The 27,964-nt window shown below is 35.3% G+C and overlaps 1 protein-coding gene across 1 annotated transcript in view; it reads left to right on the plus strand.

The window, feature by feature from the left end:
* Positions 1-1,564: 1,564 nt before the first annotated feature.
* LOC145680352 (uncharacterized) overlaps positions 1,565-27,964 on the plus strand; it is a 34,911-nt gene continuing 8,511 nt past the window's right edge. The window contains exons 1-2 of the mRNA XM_081750758.1: positions 1,565-1,696; positions 20,779-20,881. Of these exons, the coding sequence (XP_081606884.1) occupies positions 1,565-1,696; positions 20,779-20,881 (235 nt within the window). The remainder of the gene's footprint in view (positions 1,697-20,778; positions 20,882-27,964) is intronic.

Raw genomic sequence — 27,964 nt, forward strand, 5'->3', positions numbered from 1 at the left:
ATAATAATAATAATAATAATAATAATAATAATAATAATAATAATAAAAATAATAGTTCGGAGTTTAGAATTTTGATTCAAAATCGAAGTTATGAGACGTGGGCCTACAGTTCAACGTGGGACCCGAACCACATGAGCTCTAACCGTGAATGAAACTCGGGTCTCTCGCGCTAACCATATAGCCACGAGGGATTCAATATAATAATAATAATAATAATAATAATAATAATAATAATAATAATAATAATAATAATAATAATAATAATAATAATAATAATAATAATAATAATAATTATTATTATTATTATTATTATTATTATTATTATTATTATGTAGAGGTAGTTAGAAGGAGGTAATGGCGCGAAGTGTCATTGATAGTTTAGGAAACAAGTCGAGAACAAATTAGTTCACACTAGCTAGAAATGAAAGTGAGCTCGTGTAACAAATGTGTAATTCAATCAAGAACAAAATTTTTAACCAAGGCCACACCCAAAATTTAAAGAGGGGCATTGGAGGGACAAAATTATTGGGTACATTTAAAAGAGTAATGCTTTTAGGGGGAAAATAAGCCTGTCTAATTTAGGAGAGTGCATCAAGAACAAGGAGAAATGGGCACCCTTGAGCATTTTATGGTCATTTAGTTGCTCAACAAAAAGTAGTCATATGTCTTGAAGATAGATACGAGAAACGCAACCATTCTTAATGGCAAAATCTACATCGACCTTGCTCCATAGTAAACTATTCTGCGTCCTTTTTACCGATAGCTAGTCACTTCTGATCACTGGCGCAAACCCCAGGGGGATGAGGGGGACATGTCCCCTCCAACCTTGGAACCGATTGCCACAAAGGAAAGTGAGATGAAATGTATGTCCTCCCAGAATAAGCCTGAAATCTGTCCGCTTCCTAATGTTGAAGATAACTCTACTCTCCTGATCTTCTACAGTATTGTTTTTCAACTTCATAGATATTTTGAACATCGCTTTAAAAAAATGATTATGGGACGTTCTTACCTCCCCCCCCCCCAATGTTGAAGCCAGATTTGCGCCGCTGATTCTGATATATATTAGCTTCATGACGTTTGGAAGCCGGCACAAAAATAGCTTTCTAAAAAGTGCTGAGTTCTTAGTATGTTACAGTGCCCTCCTATTCGCATTCGAAACTGACCTTAGGTAACTATGTGGAGAAATCGCGGCGAATATGTATAAATTTAGACATAGCCAGACCTATCCTATGACAAAATATGAAAGCTTACTTATAGGCAAATCCTGAGCACGAAAGTTCCTACATATAGCCTGATTTCCTTCTAAGTAAGACATTCGTTCATATTCTTTCATGGCTTAAACGGAAGTATCCAATAAATTTACAGTAATCTATAGGACTTACTAAAAGTACTAATAGTTAGGTACCCTGTGTAAGATTTTCATGAGTAACAATACAGCGAATCACTGGAAAAAAATGCGTCACATCGACCAGTGAAGAATATTGTTGGTTTAAAAAGTCAATAATTGCGTATTATTATTATTATTATTATTATTATTATTATTATTATTATTATTATTATTGGTATGAATGGCTATTGTGCCATCACAGATCTAGTACATGTGCTTCTGTTGCTCGAGATCCCAAGTTCCATTCCCTGTGGGAGAGCATCGGAACTCACCACAGCTGTTCAAGTCGAACTTTTAACTGTTGGACAAGTAACTTTCGTCCAACAGCCCTCATGTATATATTGTATCGCCGCTGACAAATGTAAATATAGATCAGTCAATTAGTCAATGATGGTTATTTTTAGATCAATCATTACAGTATTACTTTAACATTAACCATATTCTTCTGTTACACATATATCTCAATTATGGTGAAATGACAATATGTTTGTCAATGTGTGGTTGTAATTTTACTAGAAACTCCTATTTTATAAAGATTGACTGATATTAGGTTAACATCTCTTTTCAACTCTAATACTATGTAAGAGAATCTTACTCTTACGCTGTTTAAAGCGGGATTGAAATCACTATTCACATTTTATGAGAAGGTACTCATACCAGGACTAAACGCGGGATCACGCGCACAGAAAGAATACGTGTTAGTAAATTGGGGACTAAATTGCACTATCTAGTGAAATCAAGGTTTGATTTATCCGTTCAGACACGTAAAGTGTCCAGCATGTACCGAACCAGGAAAACAATTCTCATCTGCTTTTAAAACAAATATTTACACTTACGTTACTGTGATGTATCCGTTCATCACATCTCGTTTTAGAAAAACATTCTTACATGATTTTAGGTAACATATCCGTGTAACATTAGTAGCTATAACATATCCGTTCAGATGTGGAGCGAAGAAGTTGATTGATTGTAGTAGCATTCTTCTCGAATATGATTTGGCTAACACAATATATGCTTGATATTGGCATACCCGTCTTCGGCGTTGGAGATCCGAGTTTGATTCCCGATGGGGTCTCATGTGGTTGGGATTCCACGTTAAGCTGTAAGTCCGCGTCGCATATGACCTCGATACTGATATGGACACTCAATCTCAATCAACCAAAGAACCTATTTGCTTGATGCGTTGTGTGCTTAAACGGATAGTAACGGTATATATGGACAATGCAGTTTCAAGTTAATATTTTTGATATGATATGTTGATTCTATGTTCTGGAGGTGATGTTCTTGTGTATTTTTTCGCTATGTTTGTGTTCTACTGTATGTTGCGTTAAACTTGAGTTAACTATGTGTAAATATAATAGTAACTCCAAGTGTACGGAACTAGTGGTAGTATAATATATCTCAATGATACCGATTGTCATCAAAACCTGTCTGTCTCCGCACTCAAAACCTTGATATATGGAGAGGACTGGTTCTGAAACACTATCATGCTTCAGATGGTTGTTTTAAGTCGTAGTTTACTATCAAAGTATGCAATAATACGATGACCTGACAGCTGAATCAAAATGATGTATAAGGGATGTAAATACATGAATGTCACTGGTTTCTTACCATTGTTAATTGATAATTAGGCTCTGGGTACAGGTACTCATGGTAAGGTTACTGAACGTACCTGTATAATTTATTAGTGTTTTATTTTTAGTGTTGTAAAAAAACGTTTTTTTTCTGTGAAGTTTTTTTTTTCAATAAAAAACATCGTTCTTTTTCATGTTTTTTTCAAATGTCTGTTTTTTTTTTCTGGCAACTATTATTTATTGATTTATGTTGCAGATTATTGAAATAATCAACAGATCTTGAGTCAGAGCCCTCGTAACTTAAAAATCGTTTGTTTCTTTGTACCTATACGAGCAAAATTGTGTGATTATTCCTTCCGGACCCAGGTCATTTTTGGTGTTTTCCTACATTTTCAGTTAGTGACTTATTGCTCAAAAACCATTCATTCGATTGATATAGTTAAGGCCTTGTTTTTTAGAAAATGGATGTGGCTATGTTTGGTGTAAGTTACATTGCAGTCTTGCCAACGGGTGGGAAATTATTGAGGGAAATGTAGGAGTAAAAATTTACAAAAAAATCCCTAACCGAATTTCATTTTTTTGTATCTAGCACCACTGCTGCTATATGGGTTCAAGTCACTTAAAAAAAATTCTTTGGTGTGTTGACAAGGCCCAGTGAAATCCTGAAGTTGCTGGCTTCAATTCAAAGAGGGAAAGAAAAAATTCTCTGTCATCATACACATGAAATTTTGACACTTTTTACGCCTCAGAAGCAAAAATCAAGAGATATCCCGGGGCTACAGCTTCTCTAATTATCCTATTGAAACTTTTTATGGTGCGTTCTGTTGGCCAAAGAGGAAGCTTTCAGGTAGTGGTACATTTGATTCAATGTAGCCAGCAAGAGGGTAAAAATAAAGGGGAAAGGGGAAATTTTCCGAATTTCTCACCTAAAATCGGGAATTAATTGTTTTGGCTAGAAACACTGCTATCAGACAGACGGAAACTATCTGAGAATAAACCTTGGTACTCCAAAAACATATCCTACAAGTATCATGGCGATATCTAACAAAATAAGCATGAAATTTTAAAAAATATCTCTTTCTATCTCAGAAATTCGCCACTTTCTTACCATTTCCAGAAAATGGTTTATTATAAACCTCAACTGTACTTCTCCTAATTATTCTAGTGAAACTTTTTATGGTGCGCTGTGTAGGTTAAGTACGAAGCTTTTAGACACTGGTACGTTTGTTCGAGTGTAGCCAACAAGAGGGAAATAATAGAAACAAAAAAGGGATTTTTTTTTAAACTTTGCCCCCAAAGTCTGGAATTAAAATTTTCTGTAGCTTGTAACACTGCTATCAGACACACACAAATTATCTTAAAATAAGCTTTGGTATCCCTGTAATATATCCTACAAGTATTGTGACGATATATAATAAAGTAAGCATGTCAATAAAAAATCTCATTCTACCTAAAAAAAATCAGTTATCGTTCCAATTAGAGAACAAGGTCTAGTGTAAACCTCAAGTGTACTTCCCCTAATTATCCTACTAAAATTTCTATAATGCGTTGTGTAGGGCAAAGACGAGACTTCCAGATACTAGTACGTTTGTTTCGATGTAGCCAACAAGAGGGAAATAATAGAGACAAAACAGATAATTTTCCCAAAGTTTCCCTCTAAAATCTGGAATTAAAATTTTCTGTATCTGGCAACACTGCTACCAGACAGACGCAAACTATCTTAAATTAGACATTGGTACACCACTAATATATCCTACAAGTATTAGGGCGATATATAAGGAACAAAGCTTCTAATTACCAAAAATATATTATGGTAAACATAAAAGGGAAAAACTAGAAAAATCAAGGGTTAGAACCTAAATACGAATTTTTCGTGCGCCCTCTAATTACCCATTGTAAAGATCTGTACTTGCATTTGTTAAGTACGGACAAATGTTCGGTTGGCGTAAGTTGACTTGCACTCGGACGTATAGGTACGGATTTATAAACAAAAATCTCGAATTTTTCCCAAAATTAGGTAAGTTTTAATTTCCCTAATTGGCAACACTACGCGCAGGCCCGTCCAATTGATGTCAACAGTTAGGTATCTATCCGAGGTATCTATCTGGCAAGAATTAAAGAGGTCTTTCTACAACGAAGGAAGCTACAGGGAAAAAAGAAGTAAAGGAAATTTGAAATTAGAAAATTCTCGAATTTTTGACTTGCGTGAAATTTGAGAAGGAAATTCGACACTAGAAGAAAAATAAATTAATATAATAAACTATGGTCCAACCATATTTGGCAAGAATAATATCCCGATATCTTAAATAGTGTCCACACAGGAGCGGATTAAAAACATGACACACCCGTGTGTGCCACTTTGGCCACCTGGTGTACATTTGATTACATTACTAAACCGTGTTGTTGTTGTAGTTATAGTCTCGACTAATAATAATATTGTTGTTGTAAACAATTAATTTATAAGGAAAATTTTTTCTCCTTTTGCATCTTAGTTCTAACACTGTTGGTGAGGAATGCAGGGTGTTTCAAAAGGAATATCGGGGTTTTAAGTCTTCGTAGTACTTATTACATTTTACGTACAATTATAAGCAATGCATCTAGTAAAAGAGCACCTCAAACAGTCTTTGCTACAAGTGTTCGATGTGAGATTCATTCGTCACACGGTACACATCTAGTCGATAGGCGAGAAAGGTCCATAAACTTTCCGCCATATGGTACAAAACACATTCAATTTAGGGGAGTCTCGTTTCAACTGTACCATCTCCTGAGGATTTGCTGACGGCCAGATGCAAACATTATGAGTGTTCACATTAGCTCCTAGGTGAAATATCGATTTATCACTGAAGACGACACGATCCAGAAAATCTTTATTGTTATGCAGCAATATTTCAGTTGCGAAATTGGCACGTAAACCGTAGTCTGTAGGCTTTAGACCTGTAGCAACTACAAACGATAAGGACGTAGTTGCAAGCGTCTCCTTAACATTCTTCACACAGACGGTTGCACTGTACAGATTCAATCTTTATTAAAACACAAAAAGCTTTCTGCTCTCTAGTCTCCATCTTTGCTACTTGCTCCTTCTAACGGCAGACAGAAGAAACAATGTATGTACATGCGTGCGTACCAAACTGTTTGAGTTGCTCTTTCATTTGATATAATATTTATAATTGTAAGTTAATTGTAATAGATACTACAAAGTTTCAAAACCCTAATATTATTTTGAAACACCCTGCATTACTTCAAATTGTGTCATCATACATTCACGTCTTGTATATACATATACAAGAAGTGCCATTATTATCAACTACCAACTTTCATCATCATACACACGGTCGGCCCTAGGCAATTTGTCGCCCCGTGCTTGACATAATTTGCCGCCTCCCCCTTTCTCCAGAAAAGAATCTTAAAAGTCATCATTTTGAGTATGCTACTTCAGCATGAACAATGAAGGGGAGGGTAAGTGCAGTTACACTCAGAAAGGCTTAAATACTTACTAAAAATGCAATCCCGTTTTGTCTGTTTTTTTCTTTTAAATATAAATCTATTATGTTAGTGAAAGATAAAGCAAACACACCTGAAGAGGAAAGATAGTAATCCATTTTATAGAATTCAATATCGAGCTTCAATCTCAATGTATCAGTTTGCAATTTCAGTGCAACTAGCTCTTTTATCTTTATTTCTTGATTTTTCTTCTACATCTGTTAATATTTTTTAAAAAGCTTGTTTCTATCTTCAATGATAAGGAACTTGTTTCTGACAAAAACAAGACTAGTTGTCATATCAAAACTGTGATAACTTACTAAGTGGAACAGATATTCGCTACTATTCGAGAATTGGATTCTTGCATTTGAAAACAATCAAGCAATTGTGCTCGGATTGATTCGACTATTTGCTTTAACATTGTCCATGTGACCTTAAACTAATGCAACCTAAACAAATGAAGGTAGTATTCAAATAAGACAACTTAGTAAGTGTAACTATCATCATCATGAAGTCTGTTTCCAACAAGAAATATTTAATTTAAATAATATACTTATAACTAGAGACCGGATGTTAGGCAAAATGTTCTTTAATGTTCTTTAATGCTAAAGATATGATCAAAAATAACATTTTAAACTTTATATCGGGAATTATAGTTTCGATTTAAGCCAACTTCATTTTGCTTATTTTGCCTATTTCGGCCCTCACTGCCTAAATAATTGCTTTAGTGCCTAATGTTGCGTATTCTATGCATTTTCTTTGAAATAAGACTTAATTGGGAAATATATATAATTTATATACTGTAAATAACACAAGCACATGGTACATTACAATCTCTCTCTCTCTCTCTCTCTATATATATATATATATATATATATATATATATATATATATATATATATATATATATATATATATATATATTTGGTCTAGGAATTAATTCGTGCGGTTGGTACGCACACATTGAAGCTGTAGTACAAATACAAAATACATAAATACCTTAAGAAAAATATTGTCCATCGCTAGCCACCACTTTCGCCCATCTGTCAGGCAATGTACGGATTCCGTGGCGAAAGAAGTCCTCATCCTTGGAAGCGATCCAGTCAGAGACCCATGTTTCGATATCTTCTGAAGAAGTAAACCGCTGTCCAATCAAATCGTTGTTCATGCAATCGAACAAGTAGTAGTCCGAAGGAGCAACGTCTGGTGAATACGGCGGGTGGGGTAAAACTTCCCATCCGACATTTTCTAAATAGGTTTTGACCGGTTTTGCGACATGTGGGCGAGCGTTATCATGTTGAACAATAAGTTTATCATGTCTGTTCTCCCATTCTGGTTGTGTTCTGGCCAGAGCTTGCTTCAAACGCATTAATTGTCGTCGATAACGTTCTCCATTCATAGTTTCACCCGGTTGCAGCAGCTCATAGTACACCACACCTTTCATATCCCACCATATGCACAGCATAACCTTTGCACAGTGAATATCTCGTTTTGGTTGTGATGGACCTGGTTCACCTGGTTTCACCCAGGCCTTTTTTCGTTTAGGGTTCTCGTAATGGATCCACTTCTCATCACCCGTAATAATTCGATGCAGAAACCCCTTTCTGCTCTGTCGTTGAAGCAGCAATTCGCAAATGGTTTTTCGTCTTTCAACGTCTCTGTCTTTCAATTCATGTGGAACCCAATGTGACATCTTTTGAATCATTCCCATGGCTTTCAAGCGTTTGGAAACTGTTGTTTGATCAACGCCTAATGCTGCTGCAAGTTGTTCCTGCGTTTGACACGAATCCTGCTCGAGCAATGCTGTCAATTCTTCGTCTTGAAATTTTTTTGGCTGTCCAGCTCGCTCTTGGTCTGCCAAGCCGAAATCACCACTTCTAAACCGTGCAAACCACTTCTGACACGTTCGCTCAGCTAGAGCATGGTCACCATACACTTCCACCAAAATACGATGACTTTCAGTCGCACTATTCTGCATGTTAAAGTAATGCAGCAGGACACCCCGCAAAAACACTTTATCAGGCACAAATTGCGCCATGTTCACTTAACTACAAACTGATGTTGTTGACGCTTTAATCCACTGCCCTATACTACGAACGATACGCGATGACAGGGGTTTGCAACACATGTGTGGATACACGGAACTGTGGGACGCTCCGTTCGTTGCGCCATCTCTTGTCCACCCGCACGAATTAATTCCTAGACCAAATATATATATATATATATATATATATATATATATATATATATATATATATATATATATATATATATATATATATATATATGAAATACATACAGCTTCGTTTTTTACATATAGAATGAAAGAAGACATTAACAAACAGGTGTGTTGCTATATTCTTTGAACACTATTTATGACGAATCTATTTTTTAAATTGTATTGAGTACTAGCAGCGTTCACCCCGCTTCGCTGCGGTCACCCCGGAACGCAATAAACTTTGTTACTTAGATAATTTTTACTTTTTCGCTTTCAAGTGATTTATAGCGCCTGTTAGTTATGTTAACCCGCCGAGTCACAGGGTCATGCGGGTTGCATATAAATACGTTTATTTTTATACCTATGATGAACTAATAACAAAGGATTTCTACGTATGGACACCTGAATGATCAATTATCTCAAGACACTGGTAATTGAAAATTAAAGTGATATGATAAAAATCATCTAGGGTCCACATCCTAACAACCCCCCAAAAATGAAAGAAATCGGTTCAGCCGTATTAGCGTGATGAGCGGACAAAGGATTTTTTGTACGTATTGACACCTGATTGGTCAATTATCTCAAGACACTGGTAATTGAAAATTAAAGTGATATGATAAAAGCCATCTAGGGTCCAAATCCTAACAACCCCCCAAAAATGAAAGAAATCGGTTCAGCCGTATTAGCGTGATGAGCGGACAAAGGATTTTGTGCGTTCTCTTTTATATATATAGATTTATCTTCATTATTTCGAGTTACATTTTAGTGCCTATTTTACTGCTTTTTTTTTAGAATTTTAAGTGCCTATTTGCCTGCCCATTTTCCAAGTTTTTAATCCCTAAACATCCGGTTTCTACTTATAACAGATTTTGCCGGACCCTCCAAACTTGCCGCTCCATGCAAATGCATGTGTTACAGATATGGTAGAGCCGGCTTTGCATATCATATATATCTAGTCGACAAATTATTTATATATGATATTTAGAAAAATGCTATTAAGCAAATTAGTATTAGCTTTTACCTTTAGACAAGTTGTTTGAATTTTATACTGTTCGTGACATTATTTTCGTACATATTAAAGGCCTGCTTTCAAGAAAAAACAAAATTTCATTTCTACTTTTATTTCTTAGTTGATATTGATGAAAACTGCTGAAATCCGAATTGTTAATAGGTATGGTATTCATGTAAATTGTAAAATATTTGTAGCGTATCAGTGTCTAGCGTTTAATTTATATTGCATTTTACGGTGATTACACCTACAAAAAAAATATTTCATATTTAAATAGACGTAAGATGCATTACAAATGGCTATTTGAAAAAAAAAACGAAATTTAGAAAAAAAACGAGAGGCAATGTTTTTTTCTTAAAAAAAACATACATTTCTGAAAAAAACGAACTGTTTTTTTTTTCTATTTACAACACTATTTATTTTATTTCAGAAAGTGATTTGATTTGGAATTTAGTGTCACGTTCAGTACCAAACCTATATGAGACGTGGACCTACAGCTTAACGTAGTAGGTTCCGATCCACGTGATCTCCCACCGGCAGTCGAACCCGGCTATCTTGTAACGAAGACACTTATACCAACCACCATTACTTATTACATGGTTTAATACGTATGATTAATATAATGATTTATTTTATGTACTGAGATGGACATTGAAGAATGTTCTTCCAATTTGGGGAGTCAAGAGGGATTCGTAAATGTGTTGAAAATATCGTTGTTTTTTTTTTATTTTATTTTATTTTTTTATTGTTTCAACAAAATTTGTCTTACAAATAAGCTGAGTTATCCGCCGTCGTGGTTCGTTAAATACTGTCAGGAAGCGTGCCTGCTGTTTGTTCACTGAGGAATGAAGATTGTGAAATCGAATGATTATGTTAAAGGAGAGTAGAGGTGTGATATGCTTCACTCGGTTTCAGAGCCAGCAACCGTAATGGCGTTTGACAAAGTCACCAGAATGCAGGCAATCAAGTGGAAATATACTTATTGAAATTTTGTAACAAAACATTTTCACTTTTCCATCAAGAAATCCTATTGTGTCATGCACTTCAAATGTGGAAGTAATAGAAGACAACTAACTTTCGGAAATGACAGGAAATAATTTCTGAATTCTGACTAAACAAATATTCGCAGAAAGTGCAACGGATGGATTTAATCATCTTCCGATATGCTTAAAAATAAATCTGGACTTTTTTTGTCTTTTGCGGATTTTTTTTTATTCTTACGTAATTTGTGAACTATGAACCTCACTATATTATTATTATTATTGTTATTATTATTATTATTATTATTATTATTATTATTATTATTATTATTATTATTATTATTATTATTATTATTATTATTATTATTATTATTTGGATTTTGAACATGAAATCATTTGTTAATCAATGATCACATCAGTAATGGAGATAAGAAGATTGGTTGATTTCTGAATTAGAAGCGAGAAGAGCCATCAGCAGATAATATATAATTTCTCAATTATGCTACTCGTATATAGACTTTTCTCTGTGGGCAAGGGAGGGAGAAGGGAATTCATTTTTGCTTTCCACTGCACAGGTAGTTTTGCGAAGACACTGCTGTTCATTATAAATATGTCAAAATATGGGTGATGGTATATACATCGTACAGGTTTTATTCCAGAAAAATTTGTCCAGGTGTGGGTAGGCTGGAGAATCAAAATATGAGAAGGGTATAATGAGACACGGACATACCCAGCACAATACTGACATTTAATAGCCATTTATCTTAGCTCGAGAGAAGGGGGCAGCTAACTCCAGGGAGGACGTATGCCTGGAAGAAAAACTTGTCACAGATATTGGTAAATCTGGAGTAGGAACGCCAGTAAACGCATTTGCTTATCTTTGGGATAGCGAGATACTTTTCTGTAATAATTATAATAATTATAATACACATAGTAAGAAAATATGTCGTAGAAAAGATACCATTCCATCTCGTTTAACGTCTTATCAGCCACTGATTTCTCCAAGATAAGCATTTCCGCCATTTTAGGCGAGATAGGAATTCCCATCTTGAGAGAATTTCTGTACCAAAGAGGGGAAATTCAGTACTAGATTATTAACCATCAGCACTATAGAACAGAGCTCCTTTGTGGCTATATAGTTAACGTGCGTGATTTCGGCGTGGATGACCAGGATTCATTCTTGGCGTGATTTCATGTGGTTTATATCCCACGTTAAGCTGTAGGTTCACATCTCACATAGTGTCAATAAATGACACGCTAAACCTGGAATTCAACTCAACTCATCACTACGAAATTGCCAAATCATGAAGTGAAATCAGTGGCGGCGATTAGGGGCAAGAGGGGGCAGTTGTTTCCCACTTTTTTGAAGTGACCCTTATAGTTTCATTTGGAAATGTAAAGTTTTTCTATGTATTACTAGTTCATAGAAGAAAATGGTGCAATATAATATTTGTCGTTGCGTGAGTACGTGTTGGTTCTTTATCTTCCGTGGAGTTAAGAAAGCTACAGGAATTGCGTTTTAATTGCAATTTAAAGCAATTAATATTGCAATTGCGTATATCTTTAAATGCCGTAGCATATGCTTGTAGTATTTACTGCCTTTCATTTTTTTAAGTTATAACATATGGCATGTGTGGAATTAAAAATATAAATATAATCCCCAGATTCAACGTAACTTCTACAAAACAAGCCTCATTATTCCTTACTATCATAAATATTATCCTTTCTATTTATTTGTTTTGCAATTTTTTTTCCAAACAGAATTTTAAGGTGTTCATGAGCAAGGAATCAAATCTCTTCTTACACTTTTGTTGTTTAAGAGTACTTACGTTGCTCTTATCAATTTACTTAATAAAATATGAAATACGATATACGGTATTTTAACTGAAAAAGATAGTATCCTATAATCTTTTGTCAAACGAAGTGTTAGAAACAACCAGGAAAACTAACATTTATATACAAATATTCAGATCATGTCTTGCTCCCCCCCCCCCCCTACACTTTTAACGTCCAATCGCCGCCACCGAGTGAAATCATAATCATTTGTTGTCCTTTCGTTGTCGGTGTTGAAATATTGTATATAGCTCATGAATAAATATTCCAAACAAAGGGTGTAACTCCTCCATGCTAATATTATTTAGAAACAAGTAGTGTCGTATTTACAATCTACCTAATGCAACATATTCATATAGGCATGAGAAACATATTTCAAATCAGAGTTTAATTACTGTTGCAGGAACTAATTATAGTTAAACTCATTAATAAAGAATTTTTTGCTGTATAATACCAACTTACAATATTAGGAGCTCGTTGGCTGCGGTTGAAATCGTTCAAGGACAGTCGAGTACAAGAGAGTAAATTCATCCAAATTTCGAAGTTTCGTTATTTAAATTTTATAAGAAAATTATTTTTCTCTATAACTTTCACCAAAATTATTCCATTTTTATGCACTATTGCGTTTATTTTCTGTGAAGTTTATCAACAATCTCTACAGCTTCGTTCTAAAATTTGCAAAGAAAGAAAGGGAAATTAATCTCTCTCTCCGGTAGTTAACAATATCTTGCACGATAACACTGGTTTTGGTACAGAAAAAAGTGTAAGCTAAATTAAATACACAAGACAAAGTGAGAAACAAAAAGTATCCATCAAGTCAGGACTAAAAGTAATGGATACAAATAATGTAACATTTGTGTAGTTTGCTATTAGTTGAAAGGTAAAAGAGTGAGTATTTAGCATACCAGTAATCTGACCTGTACCGGGAAACCATGTTAACGATACCTACATCTGTTTGACCAATGTTACCAGCTTTCCGAACAAGGATACTGACAAAGAACGGACATGAACGTGTCATCCGGACGTCCGAATCAAACGTAGTTCATTCGATAAGCATAACAAAGATATGTTTATGCACAAAAAATTAGGTGCCATGGACAACAGAGTAAATCCCTGGGCCCATTAACCCTCTTATTATAAAGAAAATCGTAGACTCACAGTGAAATAGCTATTGCATCAACACTGTTCATTGAAAAGTCATTGTTTATAATTCATTCTCTTCAACATGAAACAAGCTTTCCAGAAGTACTATGTATTGGGGCCCATACTTGAACAAGGAAAATTGGGAAAATGTCGGGAAAATTCCCTCCAAAAATCCCTCCCATTAAATTCGGCCTCCTCTGGAGTGGCCCCGGGTAAAAACACATAATCCAAATGTATCTCGAAAAATACTATATCTGATAGAAAATGTATACCAAGTTTCGTTTTGATAGATGGAATAGATATGAAAGAAAATGTTGTCTGTTAAAGAAAACATTAAAGAAAGAAATTAAAGAAGGAAGAATTATTAAAGAAATTAAAGAACAACCATTATAACTAATATATGACATATCGCATGTATATTACATTACGCAAACATTACGCAAAAGTAAAGAAAAAAGACTGGAAGCTTTCGAAATGTAGGGTGTGAAGAAAAATGGAGAGAATTTGTTATATCTAGCGGAAAACGAATGAGGGGGAGAAAGAACGCTTTTAGATATTATTGAAAAGAGAAAGAGAAACTGGTTGGGACATTGTTTAAGAAGAATTGTATCATGAGGGACGTGCTAGAGGGTTTGGTGGTAGGAAAAAGAGGGATATGACGAATGAGACTACAATTAATGGACGATATAAAAGAGAAAGGTCATATGTGAAGACGAAGAGGCTAGAACCGTGAAGCTTCTCAGCTGCAACAAGAGAGCTGCCAATAAGGGCAGAATACCTATGATTATATATATATATATATATATATATATATATATATATATATATATATATATAGATATAGATATAGATATAGATATAGATATAGATATAAGAATTGCGACAAATAACATTTTTGTTTAGTATACACTGGTAGATATACAACGATACTTGTATTTTTTTTTAACATCTTTATTTGTATTTATGGGCAAAATGTACTTTTAAAATATACACAAGCTGTTCAAGAAGGGAAGAAGAAGAATATGGAAAGAGAAATAGAAGTAATTTCTTTTCTGTTGTTATGCGATGATATTTTGTTATGATAGTGTTTTGACGATGTGAGTTTAGTTGTCATAGCAACAAAAGTAAATAAATATAAAAACGAAGAATCCATCTCGTGAAAACTGTATGTACAATTTTTAAAAAGTGTGTAAATGTTTAACTGTTACATACTACAACAAAAAAAGGTTATATTATAATGCAGTGTTTAGATGTATTTCGGTAAATCAGTAACCTTGATTATATAAATATACAAACTGCGGACCTTACGTTACAAAAAATTGGCGTTATCTATACCAGGATTTCGTCATAGATACGAGCTATGATTAAAAGTGAAAGCAATATTTTCTTCTCAATATTAATGTGAACGTTAAAAGCAAAAACATTGCTCTGTAGATTGTTTGTTCCAATAAGTAATTACATATACCATAATTCTTTTAGATGTTGTTCTTAGCAGGCAACGCTATGCTAGTAGGTAGCGCTTCCATGGTCAACTTGACAATTTTTAGTAACCCTTGGTTTTTTAAGTTAGAAAAATGAAGTTTAAAATTCGTTGGGATCTCTTGTTTTGACAATCGCAGAAACTCTTACGTCCATCAAAACAAGAACAGTCTGGATATGTTTAGTTTGTCTTGTCAGTGTTTGTAATAATTGAAACATTCTGAACGTTGATCAAGTTCTTTCCCATATATGTAGGATCTTAAATACAGAGGTTGTTCAGTCTACATTTGGCCAATTTCGACTTACCTAAACATTTAGAAGAATCCATGGCGCCAGGTCCGTAAGTGCTCAATGTATTTCCCTTGGTTCCTAACAATAGCCTGACAGCGTAGTTTCCACTGTAATAGGCTTCTCTGAAGAACTGGGAGGGGAATATTGTCCCATTCCCTTTGCACAGCTTTCCAAAGTTCTTCCAAAGTTGTCACACGCCCTTATCCCAAAACCCGCTTCAGCAATCGAAACCCACAATAGTCCATAGGACTTGCATCTGGAGATTTAACAGGTACCTCATTGAAAGGTATCACATGTATATGACTTGCCTCTTCCATCTCCCTGTAGAATGCAAGGAACGATCGTGAGGTATGTAATGAGGCCTTGTCCATGTGAATGCGCACCAGATTGGCGTCATTTCCGTACATTGTTGGAATCTCATGCTCGTAGATCGGCCGCATGATCTGCTCCTGAAAACAATGCGAATTTATTTTGCAGTTCTTCGCCACTCTACGAATCTTCAGTTTACCTCGATAACAGCAGCCAGTAACGACCATGAACCCTTTTGGGAAGGATTCTTTACAGATTCTTACACAGAAGGAGAACCACCTTCTGAAGTTCTTGGTGTCTTTCTCTCGGTACATGATGGCTCTCGGTTTGCCGCAGTCGGAAAGGTAAATCCATGCTTCATCGAGCGTTACGACGTACATCCACCTTTGTTTTGCCAGATGCTGTTCATACAGCTTCCGCGCGTTACACTTTCGTTCCTTTTGGTGGGGATCCGTGAGAAGAGGCCGCGAGCTTTCATGACTTTTTCCAGCTTGAGTTGATGGTGTAACGTCCGGCTCACAGTCCTCAAAGACACGTCAAGACGATTAACCATCCACCTTTGTGTTGGCGGATTTTCTTGCATTGCCATTTTGCGAAGTTTCCTCTGCATGGTGGAGGTGGCCTTGGTGCATTTCCGCTTCCTAAGCAACTTCGTTGGTGATCCAAATGGTGGAGCTTCGTTGCCCTTGTACTTTTTAATAACATTTTTTTATTCCACTTATTGCAACCATTCTTCTTGCACTGTTTTCTAATGACAGGAACACTAAAGTGGGCGTCATAAAGATCCACAACACAGCCTTCACAAAACCGGCTTAGTTTGGGCGCCATTTTGGTCACAGAGCGGAAACCCACACACTTGGAAACAAATTTAACACAACACTCACAACAATGGTCCTATTTTGTGCGTTATTGTCGTCCGTGCGGGAAAACAACTCCGTTTGCAGGAAGCCACTGCATAACACTGCAGCACGCCACGAGCCAGGTCGGGTGAGTCCATTCTACCCGGGAAGGGGAAGGAACGAAATCGGCCAAACGTAGGCTGAACAACCTCTGTAACTTCAATGGCCTGGCCCTTTCAATGGAATCCCAAACATCAATAAGGTTTTGTCTTGCTTCCCATTCCGCTAATTTATCTTTAAGCGTTTCTTCCTAAATGACCTTTCCTAATTAATCAGGTCTACATGCAAAATCTTCACCATGAATATGATTTCTTTAAACTTTACTCATCCTTGGAATTTGACTGTTCGGTGGTAGAAATGAAATGAAATCTTTGAGTTTTACGTCCCACGGTTATGCCAGTAAGGCTAAAGGAGACGGTGGTGATGAGAAATGAATTAAATGATGGAATGAAGAAAGTGGGAGTAAACGGGAGAACCCGGAGGAAACCCACGCACACGGTGTTTGTCTACCACAAAGTTTACTTGGCACGGTGTTCAGTGGTAGGGTGCTCACCTCTTGTGTAAAGGATCTTTAGTTCTAGCCCAATCCATGTGAGTTAGTAGGGAACACTATTGTATTTGTGGGTTCTTTCGGAGTTCTTCCATTTCTTCCTATATCCTCATTTCTCTACTTCTTCTATAGTAATTCACATTTCATTAATAATTAGTCTCCTTTATGCTAAAGGATATAATCGTGAAATGTAAAGCTAAAGACTTATTTATTTATTTTTTATTTTATTATTCATCTTAATTTGCTTGAGAAAAGCAAAAGAAAATAAAGTTTCTGCTTTTGTAAAAGACAATAATCAAAAGTAGTAGCCACTTCTGTACACAACTCTAATTTATCGCTCTAAGATGATACGTGATGTGTGTACTTCTTGATGCTGTAGTAGATTAGCGGTCGAAAAAGTTAGGAAGCATCTGAGCTACAATACGTTTTTAAATCCTACCATGAGGCGTGAGCTACCAACAAAAGAACTACCAAGTTTTTTTTTTTTTTTTTTTAAATCTTACTTTTGTTTGTTGCCTACAAACTTACATTTCTAGTAAATACGAAATCAAACTATCCAAGTTAGAAAATGTCTAATATACATACGAAAATCATAAAGTGCACAATCCCACTGTGAGATGAGGCTGACAATGGCAGTTGCGCGAGAGAAACAAACAGTTGTCGTCAGCGTCCCCTGTCGTTAACGTCAGCCCAGTAGAGGAATCAAGGTTAGCCAATTGGAGCATTAACGTCATCTATCGAAAATGTCCCCACGAGCTACTACTAGCTCGCGATCAATGGTTTGGTGACCACTGCTGTAGATCGTTCTATGATATATTGTAATTATTACAGATAATATAATTTCAGTTATTTACTTTAAAGGGGGTTGCCACGTTAGAAGAACTTGAGCTGTCATAAAAAAAAATCTTGAAACCCTACCATATTTCACCATGTACACATAGTCTTGAAAGGGTCATAAAACATTTTTTTCCATTTTGCAAGGAGTTGAACAGTGTACAACTTTCTGAGACCTCTTGCTTGCTACCTCCTATCGCCTTCCCACTGACATAAAGGAAAAACTAGTTTCGGCGCTTCCGAAACAACGGATTCTTTTGGACAGGGAGGGGGAGTGGGCCAAATTACACGTTTTTAATTAGGAGGTTCACTGTTTGTCCACTAGAATGCAGTGCTGCATAGGTGGAAATGCCTTCCTTGCTTTCAAGTTGTAATATGTACACAGTAAATAGAAAGATTGGGTTTCAAGATTTTTTTATGACAGCTACAAGTTTTTTTTTTAATAACAAGACAAGACCTCTTTAATTATTTATTTTCTTTTCACTCTTAATCCTCATTAGCATAATTGGTTTCAAACATGGCATTATACAAAAGAACGTACCTTGAGTGGATTTGCCTGAAAATAAAATAAAATAAGTTGAGACTTAAAGAGGATTACAAATACGGCGTTCCTGACATGCATAAATGTAAATAGCCAACTTTTTACTGTTCTTGTGAGAACCTTCGTCAAACATTATCTGTTACAAGTTCATCTGTGAGTGCTCTAGTATTGTATTATTGGAGCATCATTATATATTATTACCTTATAAGCTTTTAAAGATTTTGGTGCTCACTTAGTTCACGAGTTTGTGTCAACGGCGTGCGAGCACCTCTTCCGCGAAACATATGTATAATAGTGGGCGAAAAACTAAATCCTCTAATAGAGACAAGAGATCATTGAAACGGATTCCTATCACAAAGACAGCTGCTATAGAAATAACCGGAAAACTCAATTTCTACCTAAAGAACCACGCTTCCAAGAAAATTTCCAGCAGGAATTGCACAAAATGAATATTCATGGCAGGGCTGCTATTGCAAAGCTCTTGTAACAACGGTGAATTGCACAAACAGTGTACAGAGAGGCCACAAGAACTGGATTGCTGAGTTGAAAACATGTGAAATAATCAGCCTAAATCTTTACTTTATTTCCAACAGAAGAACAGGTTACATTTCGTAAACACAACTGAAGCCCATAGTCCTCCCAGCTGTCAAGCACGGAGGCAGTTCTATCGCAGTGTGGGTGATCATATCCTAGTATTTGCAGGTCCCACTGTTCCCATGCACTTACTGCCAAGGCCTTGAGTCTTCTTCGGGGGATCCCGTCCATCCGATGGTGTAGATCTTGTTTCCTACAGATGATGGAACTTACTTGTATGACATGGCTCCGAAAGTTCAAACTTAGTTTGAAGAGCATCAACACGAACTAAAATATCTTCCTTGGTTTCCACAATTACCGGCTTTGAACATGAGTAAGACTTGTGGTCCGTTTTGGAAAACATAATAAATTTCCTCCACCATCACCTCTGAAGGAACTACAGCAAGTTTTGCACGACAAGTGTACAACATCCAACTAAACACAATCCAGGATCAGTAAGCTTCCATTTTTAGATTAATCCAAACTACTTTGAACCCTTGCGGTTCTAGAAGATATTAGATATGATATTCCCTCTTTTCCTGAGTGTTCACATTATTTTGTCTACTTCTATATATTTTCCATATATGTGTGTACTGATAATACACGCATGAAATAGAAATTTGTAAAACCATCCTTAAACTTTTCTTCCCCCAACAAAGTTTTCCTCCTACATGTTTGTAGCTACACACAGGAAACAGTTGCATTCATTCAAAGAAACAACTATTATAATTTTTTTCAATTTTATTATGATTGATGTAGTAACTGATTCTTCTAGTATTACTATTATTAATTTTGTATTTTATTATTATTACTATTTCATGAAATAGGTATCAGGTAAAAATTATACTGACAAATATCCTTAAATGAAATGAAATGGAATCTTTGAGTTTTACTTCCCACTGTTATGCCGTCTAGGCTAAAGAAGACGGTGATGATTAAATAATGAATGAAATGGTAGAATGAAGAAAGTGGGAGGAAACGGGAAAACTCCGAGAAAACCCACGCACCCGGTGTTTGTCTCAAATATCCTTAATAAATTAAAGAAATATATTAGATTTAAGGAAGGAACACATTTAGGAACATTATTCATGTCTTATAGAACAACTTACTTAGCCAAGTTAAATGTTTCATTTGATTAGAACTTTGACAATAGTTCACACTTTGTAAAGCAAACATTTCAGAAAACGGATTCTCTGAAACATGAGCTAGAAATTATATACCTTTTTCTTATGAAATTGAGTACTAGAAAAACAAACATAAATAGGGTAAATAAAATAAAGATTGAGTTATTGTTATTAAAAAATAGAAGCTCTAGCAATAATTAAACAAAACAGTGTTTCAAATATAATGTAATAGGCCCTATATTAAATTTCCTACATTGATGATAACCAAGGGAGATGTGCTATTGAAGTTTCAGCCTCCAGACCTTTAATTCTCTTATCAGCACTGACTTCAACTGTTTATGGAAAAGCTCTTCTAGATTGAATTCAACGTTTAAATAAAAGAACTGGAGAGGTGAGTTCTCTTTGAACCAGATTTTGTAAAGCGTCTACAACGATTTTGTTCATATTTCATAACTAAGCATAAACCAATTCTTTCTCAAGATTCCAGAAAGAGTAGTTTACTTAATACATTTCTTAGTGTTAGAACGTAACAAAATGCGTTCTTCTTCTTTCAGATTAAGATAGTGCTCACAGTGACTCTAGTAATAATCACCAGTGGAGAATTGAAGTCTGATGCAGCGCTCAAACGACGATCCTTGACTAATTCAGTGATCAAAGGTTAGTATTATTTACTTGATAATATTACTTTATTTTTAAAAAGAAAAAACAAAGTACTTTCTTTAAGAACAATCTAATAGAGTTGAATAGAGTAAAGATGTTGTGTTATCACAATTTCAACAAAGCTCATGAGGAAAGTAAAAGCACAAGAGTAGCAGGAAAAACATGCTAGTGTTCCATGCAATATTTCATCATCGTGACTAATACAGAAAATATATAAAAATGTAATTTTGCATATTGTAATTACTGAATAGACGCGACTATTTTAGGGATGAACATTGTGCTCTGATTCATTTCCATACAGTGGAATTTTGACGAGGCAATTTAACAGCTTAACCTGAGGGAAGGCGTATTACACTCAAACAAAATAAATACAATCAGTCTTCTCAATTATAGAGATTCCACTGCAAATTTTCAAGCTACTTCCAATGTCCAAACGAGGCCGTACGAGTTGCAGCATTACTGTGGAAGACCAAGAGGTGACCAAGCCAAATATGGTGAAGAAAACCCACAATATAGTATTGGATGACCGTCGGCCAAAAGTACGCGAGCTAAGAAACACGGTGGGCATTTCAAAAAGTGCTGTACATCGCATATTGACTGAAAATGTGAATATGAGAAAGCTGTGCGCGAGATGGGTGCAACATTTGTTCACAATGGAACAAAAACAGCGTCGTGAGGATGTTTCAATCGAGAGCTTTGCGATGTTTCACAGCAATAAAGCCAAGTTTTTGAGTCGATACATAACAATGGTTCGAACCGATACATGACCACACCTGAGACGAAAGATCAGTCAAAACAATGGACTGAAAGAGAAGAATCGCGTCCAAAGAAGGTGAAGCCAGTTTCATCTGCTGGCAAGCGCATGGGGTAATTTTCATTGATTATTGGGAAAACAATCAACGGCTAGTATTATGCAAGCTTAAACTTATTGCAGCGTTTGAGTGATGAAATCAAGAAAAAACGGCAGCCTTTGGTGAAAAAGAAAGTGTTGTTTCATGAAGAGAATGCACCAGTTCACACATCCGTTATTGCGATGGCCACAATCAATGAGTTAAATTTTGAATTGCTTCCTCACGCATTCTATTCGCCAAATTTAGCCCCTTAGGATTATTTTCTTTCCAAATTTGAAGAAATGGCTCGGTGATAAAATATTTGCCAACAATAAAGAGACGGAGTCTGCGGTTAATGGGTATTTTGAGGAGCTCGACGGTTCACACTATAAACAGGATATCAAAGCTATTGAACACCGATGGAAAAAGTGTATCGAGCTTAAAAAAAAAAAAAAAAGACTATGTTGAGAAATAAAAATAGCTTTTCCCTTTGTGTGTGTGTGTTTTCTTTGTTAGATCGGGTACTTTTGGAACTATCCTCGTATTTCAAATAATTAAATTGAGAAGTCTAAGATAGATAGCGAACAGCATTCGAAAAAGAAATACAAATTATTATGTAATGCAGAATTGGTTAAAAAGCCTATGGGAACGAAACTATTAGGAAGACCCAGAAGATAGGAAAACAATATATGAACAAGCAAGATCTCAGGAACTTATACAGTAACAATGATGATAAAATTGACTGTTTCTGCGGTTACAAAATTTGAGTTACCAAAATTTTAGATAAAATATTACTATTGCAAATATAATAAGAAAATTTTAATGTTCTATAGAACCAAGTTACCTTTAAATATTGGTACAAAAGCTGCAGAAATATATATACTATTAGTGAAATTTATATTATAAAGAAACTACTGTCCCAATAGGAATGCAGACATGGTAGGATCGGATACAAGTAGTTTTTTTTTTTTTTTTTTCTAATCGGAAATGAATTACTATGAGATAAATCACTTGTATCTTAAATTTAAGTATTGGAAATTTAAGAATTCACACAAAAAAGTCCATTAATAATATCTGATACGACTAGCTATCTACGGAAGAACAATAGTTTGTGTGACCATTCAGTGTAATTATAAGGCTATTAAGGTGAGCACTGTATGTTTTTTGAACAACCTGCATAATTTGTTCGAGATTTCATGGGCACAATTTTGGATTACAACCATGGGTGCCCGAAGAAAATTTTCTACAGGAGAACATCTCCCTTGTTGTTATATTACGTTTGGTATTTTTATTTGTATTTTAAAAATCTGAAGAAATTTAAGTTATTTTCGTGAGACCAGCCCCCTTCGGTCGCCCATGATTACTACCAACTATCTCTCCTTGTTGTGCACTAATGTTGAACCAGCTCCGTAAATTCCTACTGGTTATTTTTAAATGTTTTTCATATATCCCAATATTGAAGAACTGCAGTAGCAACTAACGAATCTGCCCAAAGTTGGTACTCAAGAAAAAGAAATGATAGTAGAAGAGTGAGGTAGTGATTCCAACATAGTGCCGGGGGTCATCACGAATGTTACACACATGTAGCACTCTCCTTAATAGCAAGTTTAATCAGTGAGGAAAAACACAAGCAACCACTCGGGAAAACAAAGTCGTGACGATTTTGAACGTCTGGCTGGAGCATGGCATAACATTCACGATAGATCTTGGCGTATCTGGGCGATTGTCGTTGACAGAACCTGGCTGTCCCACAATATCCACATGTGCTCAATACGGTTAGATCCGAGACCTGGCAGGCCAAGTTACAAAAAAATATGCCGAGTAGAGCATGCTGGGTTGCCTTGGCGGTATGGAGATGAGCGTTACTCTGCTGAAAGATTGGAATCCACAAATTGTTTAGACAGGATCAGAGGAAAATATTCCCATTTACTTTTATGCCTTCGGACATGCACGCAACCATTAGAGTATTCGTGAACAACCCCGTACAGTAACCTCACCACTGTAGTCTCTACAGACACCACCGAAGATATTGGCGATGAGCAGGAGATAGGGCTAATTGTGAAAGGAAGGCGAAAATCTAGATCTGCTACAAACAATTAATTGTTTAGTGTCCGTGCACTCACCATGGTGACCCTGACTGCACTGGAAGTCACCATTCTGTCAGTTTGGGCATTCGAATGATCATTTTATTCAGGTGCTCTCCGGTGTGATGCGGGCACGTTTGCCACAGAAGCTCTTTTTCTCCGATTCTGGTGTACACACATCACAAGTAAACTACTGAGATGTCACGATCTACTTGGGCAGTAATTCTCTGGAATGGAATGGCTATTTACGAAACATACAATTCGTAAATGGGACTTCATTTGTTATGAGTAAAATAATATAACAAGTGAGTTTCGTTTTATAGTGTGAAACTACGGTAGACTTTCAAACTATATATTACATCTGTAACTTCTGGTTTCAATAGAGGAATAAGATCAAAGATAGAACCTCTTCCTCGAACGCTGAATCCATATTAAAAAGGGATTACTATCTATCCCTTACTGTTTTTGCCCAATGAAGATCAATATTGAATCTGAAAATGTTTAATTTCTCCACTTGTAGTTTGGATAAAGAGATAATAGAGAAGATGAAATATAAGCTGGGAGCCTGAATCGATTTTTAAAAAAATGCTATCTTTTACCGTCTTTTGCTCCATGGAGATCATACTGAACCGAAAGTATTCGTAAATTTCTGCCACCTCCAGGTATCTTTTCTTCAGACGCTAAGTCGATTCGCTTGTCGTTATCTGTTACCGTTTGTGTTCTATGAACAACCTTGAAACCAGAAATCGTTAATTTCCATCGCTTCCGGTTAATTTACACAGATTCTGTTCAATACATATGCACATCATAGTTTAGATATCTAAAAAACGATAATATGTACATCGACCTACAGTATATATAATACTTTTGAGATTTTACTTTTTGCGTAGCAAACCGCGAAATAATTTTAAATTTGCATACAATTTATTATTTTTCTATCGCATTTTCTGCAGCGAAGGAAAAGAGTTATTATCATGGGCACCCGAGGCTGGGGACAAAGGAGGCATTGCCTCCCTCCGAATTTTCGAAAGGAATTTATTTCTTCGAAATACATGTCAAAATATGTTAGATTTGCTTATTCACCTACTACAGCATTTAATACATTTTCTGTAGTTAATAGTTATTCAATGTGCACAAATAATAATTGTTTTACATGAAGTATTATGTGCATCAAGGTCTGTATTTGCGATTTCATTTGTGGGTTCGTCTTCCTACCCCCTTCAGGAAAATATCCTGCAGACGTTTCTAGTTATCATTATTATAGCTTTTATATAAGCGTTAAATCATTGGAAGATGCTGTAATTAGTAATCCTAATACCAATAATTTACAATTTCAGTAACATATGTAAGTGGCATTATTGAAACAATATGCAAGTATCTTTAGCATGTTCAGGATTATACAACGTTGCTAACTACATAATTAAAGCATGTTCTAAAGAACTAGCTCCAATTTTGACGAAAATGTATTACATCTCATTAAAAACTGGAATTTTTCCATTTATATATGGGAGTATGTTCATGTGGTACCAGTTTATAAAAATAAGGATGCATTGAATCCAAACAATTACAAGCCAACATCCTCACTGAGTGTATTCTCCAAGTCTCTGAAATTATTATTCATAAACATTTACTTTTTAATGTAAAAAGTGTTTTGCATGAACCATACCATGGCTTTTTATAAAGGTTAATCCATTAAATAATCTGTAAATAATCCATTGTAAAATAACTGATTATATCTACTACGCTTTGAACATGTGTCGCCAACAGATGTTATATACATTGACACAAGTAAAGCCTTTGAATTAGGAGATCGTAGACTACCAAGAAATAATCAAACATAATGGCTCGTAGAACATACCAAATTACAATTGAAACCCACTTGACAGACTCATCCACTATCATCAATGGAATTCCTCAAGGTTATCCATTGTAACAATTACTTTTTTTTCAATTTTTATTAACGACATACCAATAGCTTTAAGTCATTCTAATATTTTACTCTGTGCTGATAACATCAAGCTTCTCAGAATAGTAAATAGTAATCAGGATAATAATATGTTAAAATAACTTAAATAGAATTATTGTATGGTGTAAAGATAATGGAATGAACATCAATTATTTAAAAACTAAGTGTATGACTTATAGCAACAAACTTTAATACTATTTTAATCAGTATGAGATAGAAGATAAAATATTGCAAGACGTTGATATCATAATGTATCTAGGAGTAATGTTCGACAGAAAAATATTGCAGAAAGTTGATATCTTGAGGTTTCTGAAAGTAATGTATCACAGTTATTTATGTTTTAATGATCACATACTGAACATATATCTAACAAAGCGAAGAGAATGATTGACTATCTGTAAAATCAATGTCCTTCATTTCGTCAACCAGATGCATGTATATTTTATACAAACTGATGGTTAGATCTAAATTAGAATATGTATCAATTATTCGGAACATTTCATTTTAACACTGATACCCAAATGGAAATGCAACAAAATCTGATAGGCAGAGTGGGGACGAATCGAATCGTTGTCTTCCACGTATCAGTCTTTGGTCAGCGAACAAAGGATTTCTCAACTACCCTTTAAATAACCAGATGGATTCTGATAATTATTTTATCGAGTGAACCAACTATTCTGTAGATATTTCGAATTAAGTATCTTTGAAGTTTTAAAGAAGGAGTAAGAAAAGGAAGGTCCCTGAAAAGTGCGAAATTCAAGTTCCTGTACATACTAGCATCTAGAAGTGCTTGTTATTCCACTATTGTTTTGTGAAGTGAAATCTTTAAGTTCGATGTCCTACGGCTGTGCCCTTTAGGCTAAAGGACAAATGATTAATGAAAGTGAATAATGAATTGATGGAACGAGGATGTAGGGAGAACGGAAGAACCCCAAAAAACCCATGGATGTGATGTTGTCCACCACAAGCTCATTTGACTTGGTATTAAGCAATGTTCCCCGAGTACCAAAGATGAGCATTCTACCACTGATCCACTGTGCCTCCTCACCATTGTTTTGTATCTGCAGTTAAAAAAGTGAAAAACAATAATTTGCATTGTAGTTGGTTATGTTTCCTCGTAAAGACATTCAACAGATTAAAAAAAATAAACTGATGTTCTGAATGTCTAAGCGATCAAGTAACCGTCGTCAAACAAGAGACCTTGGTTCCGATTCTCTGCTAATTGAACGATAACACTTTTTTCCAATTCATTTCTACCGTCTAATGTCCAACCAGGTTACAATCGTTAGTTCTTATGAAACAACCACAAATTTCCAGATAGGAGTGACTGTCAAATTCTGAATTAGGACATATTTTGGTATTTTTATTCTTGAACAAGTTTAAGTTAGTAAATACATACTCCACACACTACCAAATTATATTGTCCAACTTTGAGTTATGAAATATTTTGGTCATTTTTATCCTTAAAACAATAGCAAATTAGTAAACACATCCTTCACGTATTACTAAATTATATTTTAATATCAAAATTTGATTTAACTTTATTATGAAAAACTATTCTTTGAAGTTAAACTATGTTGTGTGTAGTTGCAAAGCTCCTGAAAATAATCTTGGTTTATAGATGAAATCGAAGGATGATGTTAGTCATTTTCGATTACTAACAGAGAAATGCCATCTTCTACATGAATATTGTCATTTATACTTAATTAGTACTTTAATGGATCTCTTTGTACCCCAACTTGCTCTATACAATTCGTTGCGCCTTTACCGGAGCGCTCTAAAACATGGGTATTTAGGTAGGGGGTATATTAGTTCCTGTGTAATCCCTTGGCCTGATTACGATAAATCCCACAGTTCTCGAGATATGGAGCTTTAAAGTTTATTTTCCGCCGTTTTCGGGAACTTATAGCCTTTGAAGAAGGCATTTTCCGCCCTATGTTTACTAGATATTTTTTTCGAGGTCTCCCACAAGACAATTTCCGCTATGTCATTATTTCAGCATAGGTATATCTATATCTATATCTATATCTATATCTATATCTATATCTATATCTATATCTATATCTATATCTATATCTATATCTATATCTATATATATCTATCTATATACAGTGGTGCCCCCTCATGTCCATGACGCACCCCCCCTCAATTGTCTATCCGTAGGTGTTCTTCCATGAAAAAATCTTTTCGATTAATTTTT

This window comes from Thermobia domestica, chromosome 1 (genome assembly GCF_964235325.1).
Source record: "Thermobia domestica chromosome 1, izTheDome1.hap1.1, whole genome shotgun sequence".
Classification (NCBI taxonomy): Eukaryota; Metazoa; Arthropoda; class Insecta; order Zygentoma; family Lepismatidae; genus Thermobia; species Thermobia domestica.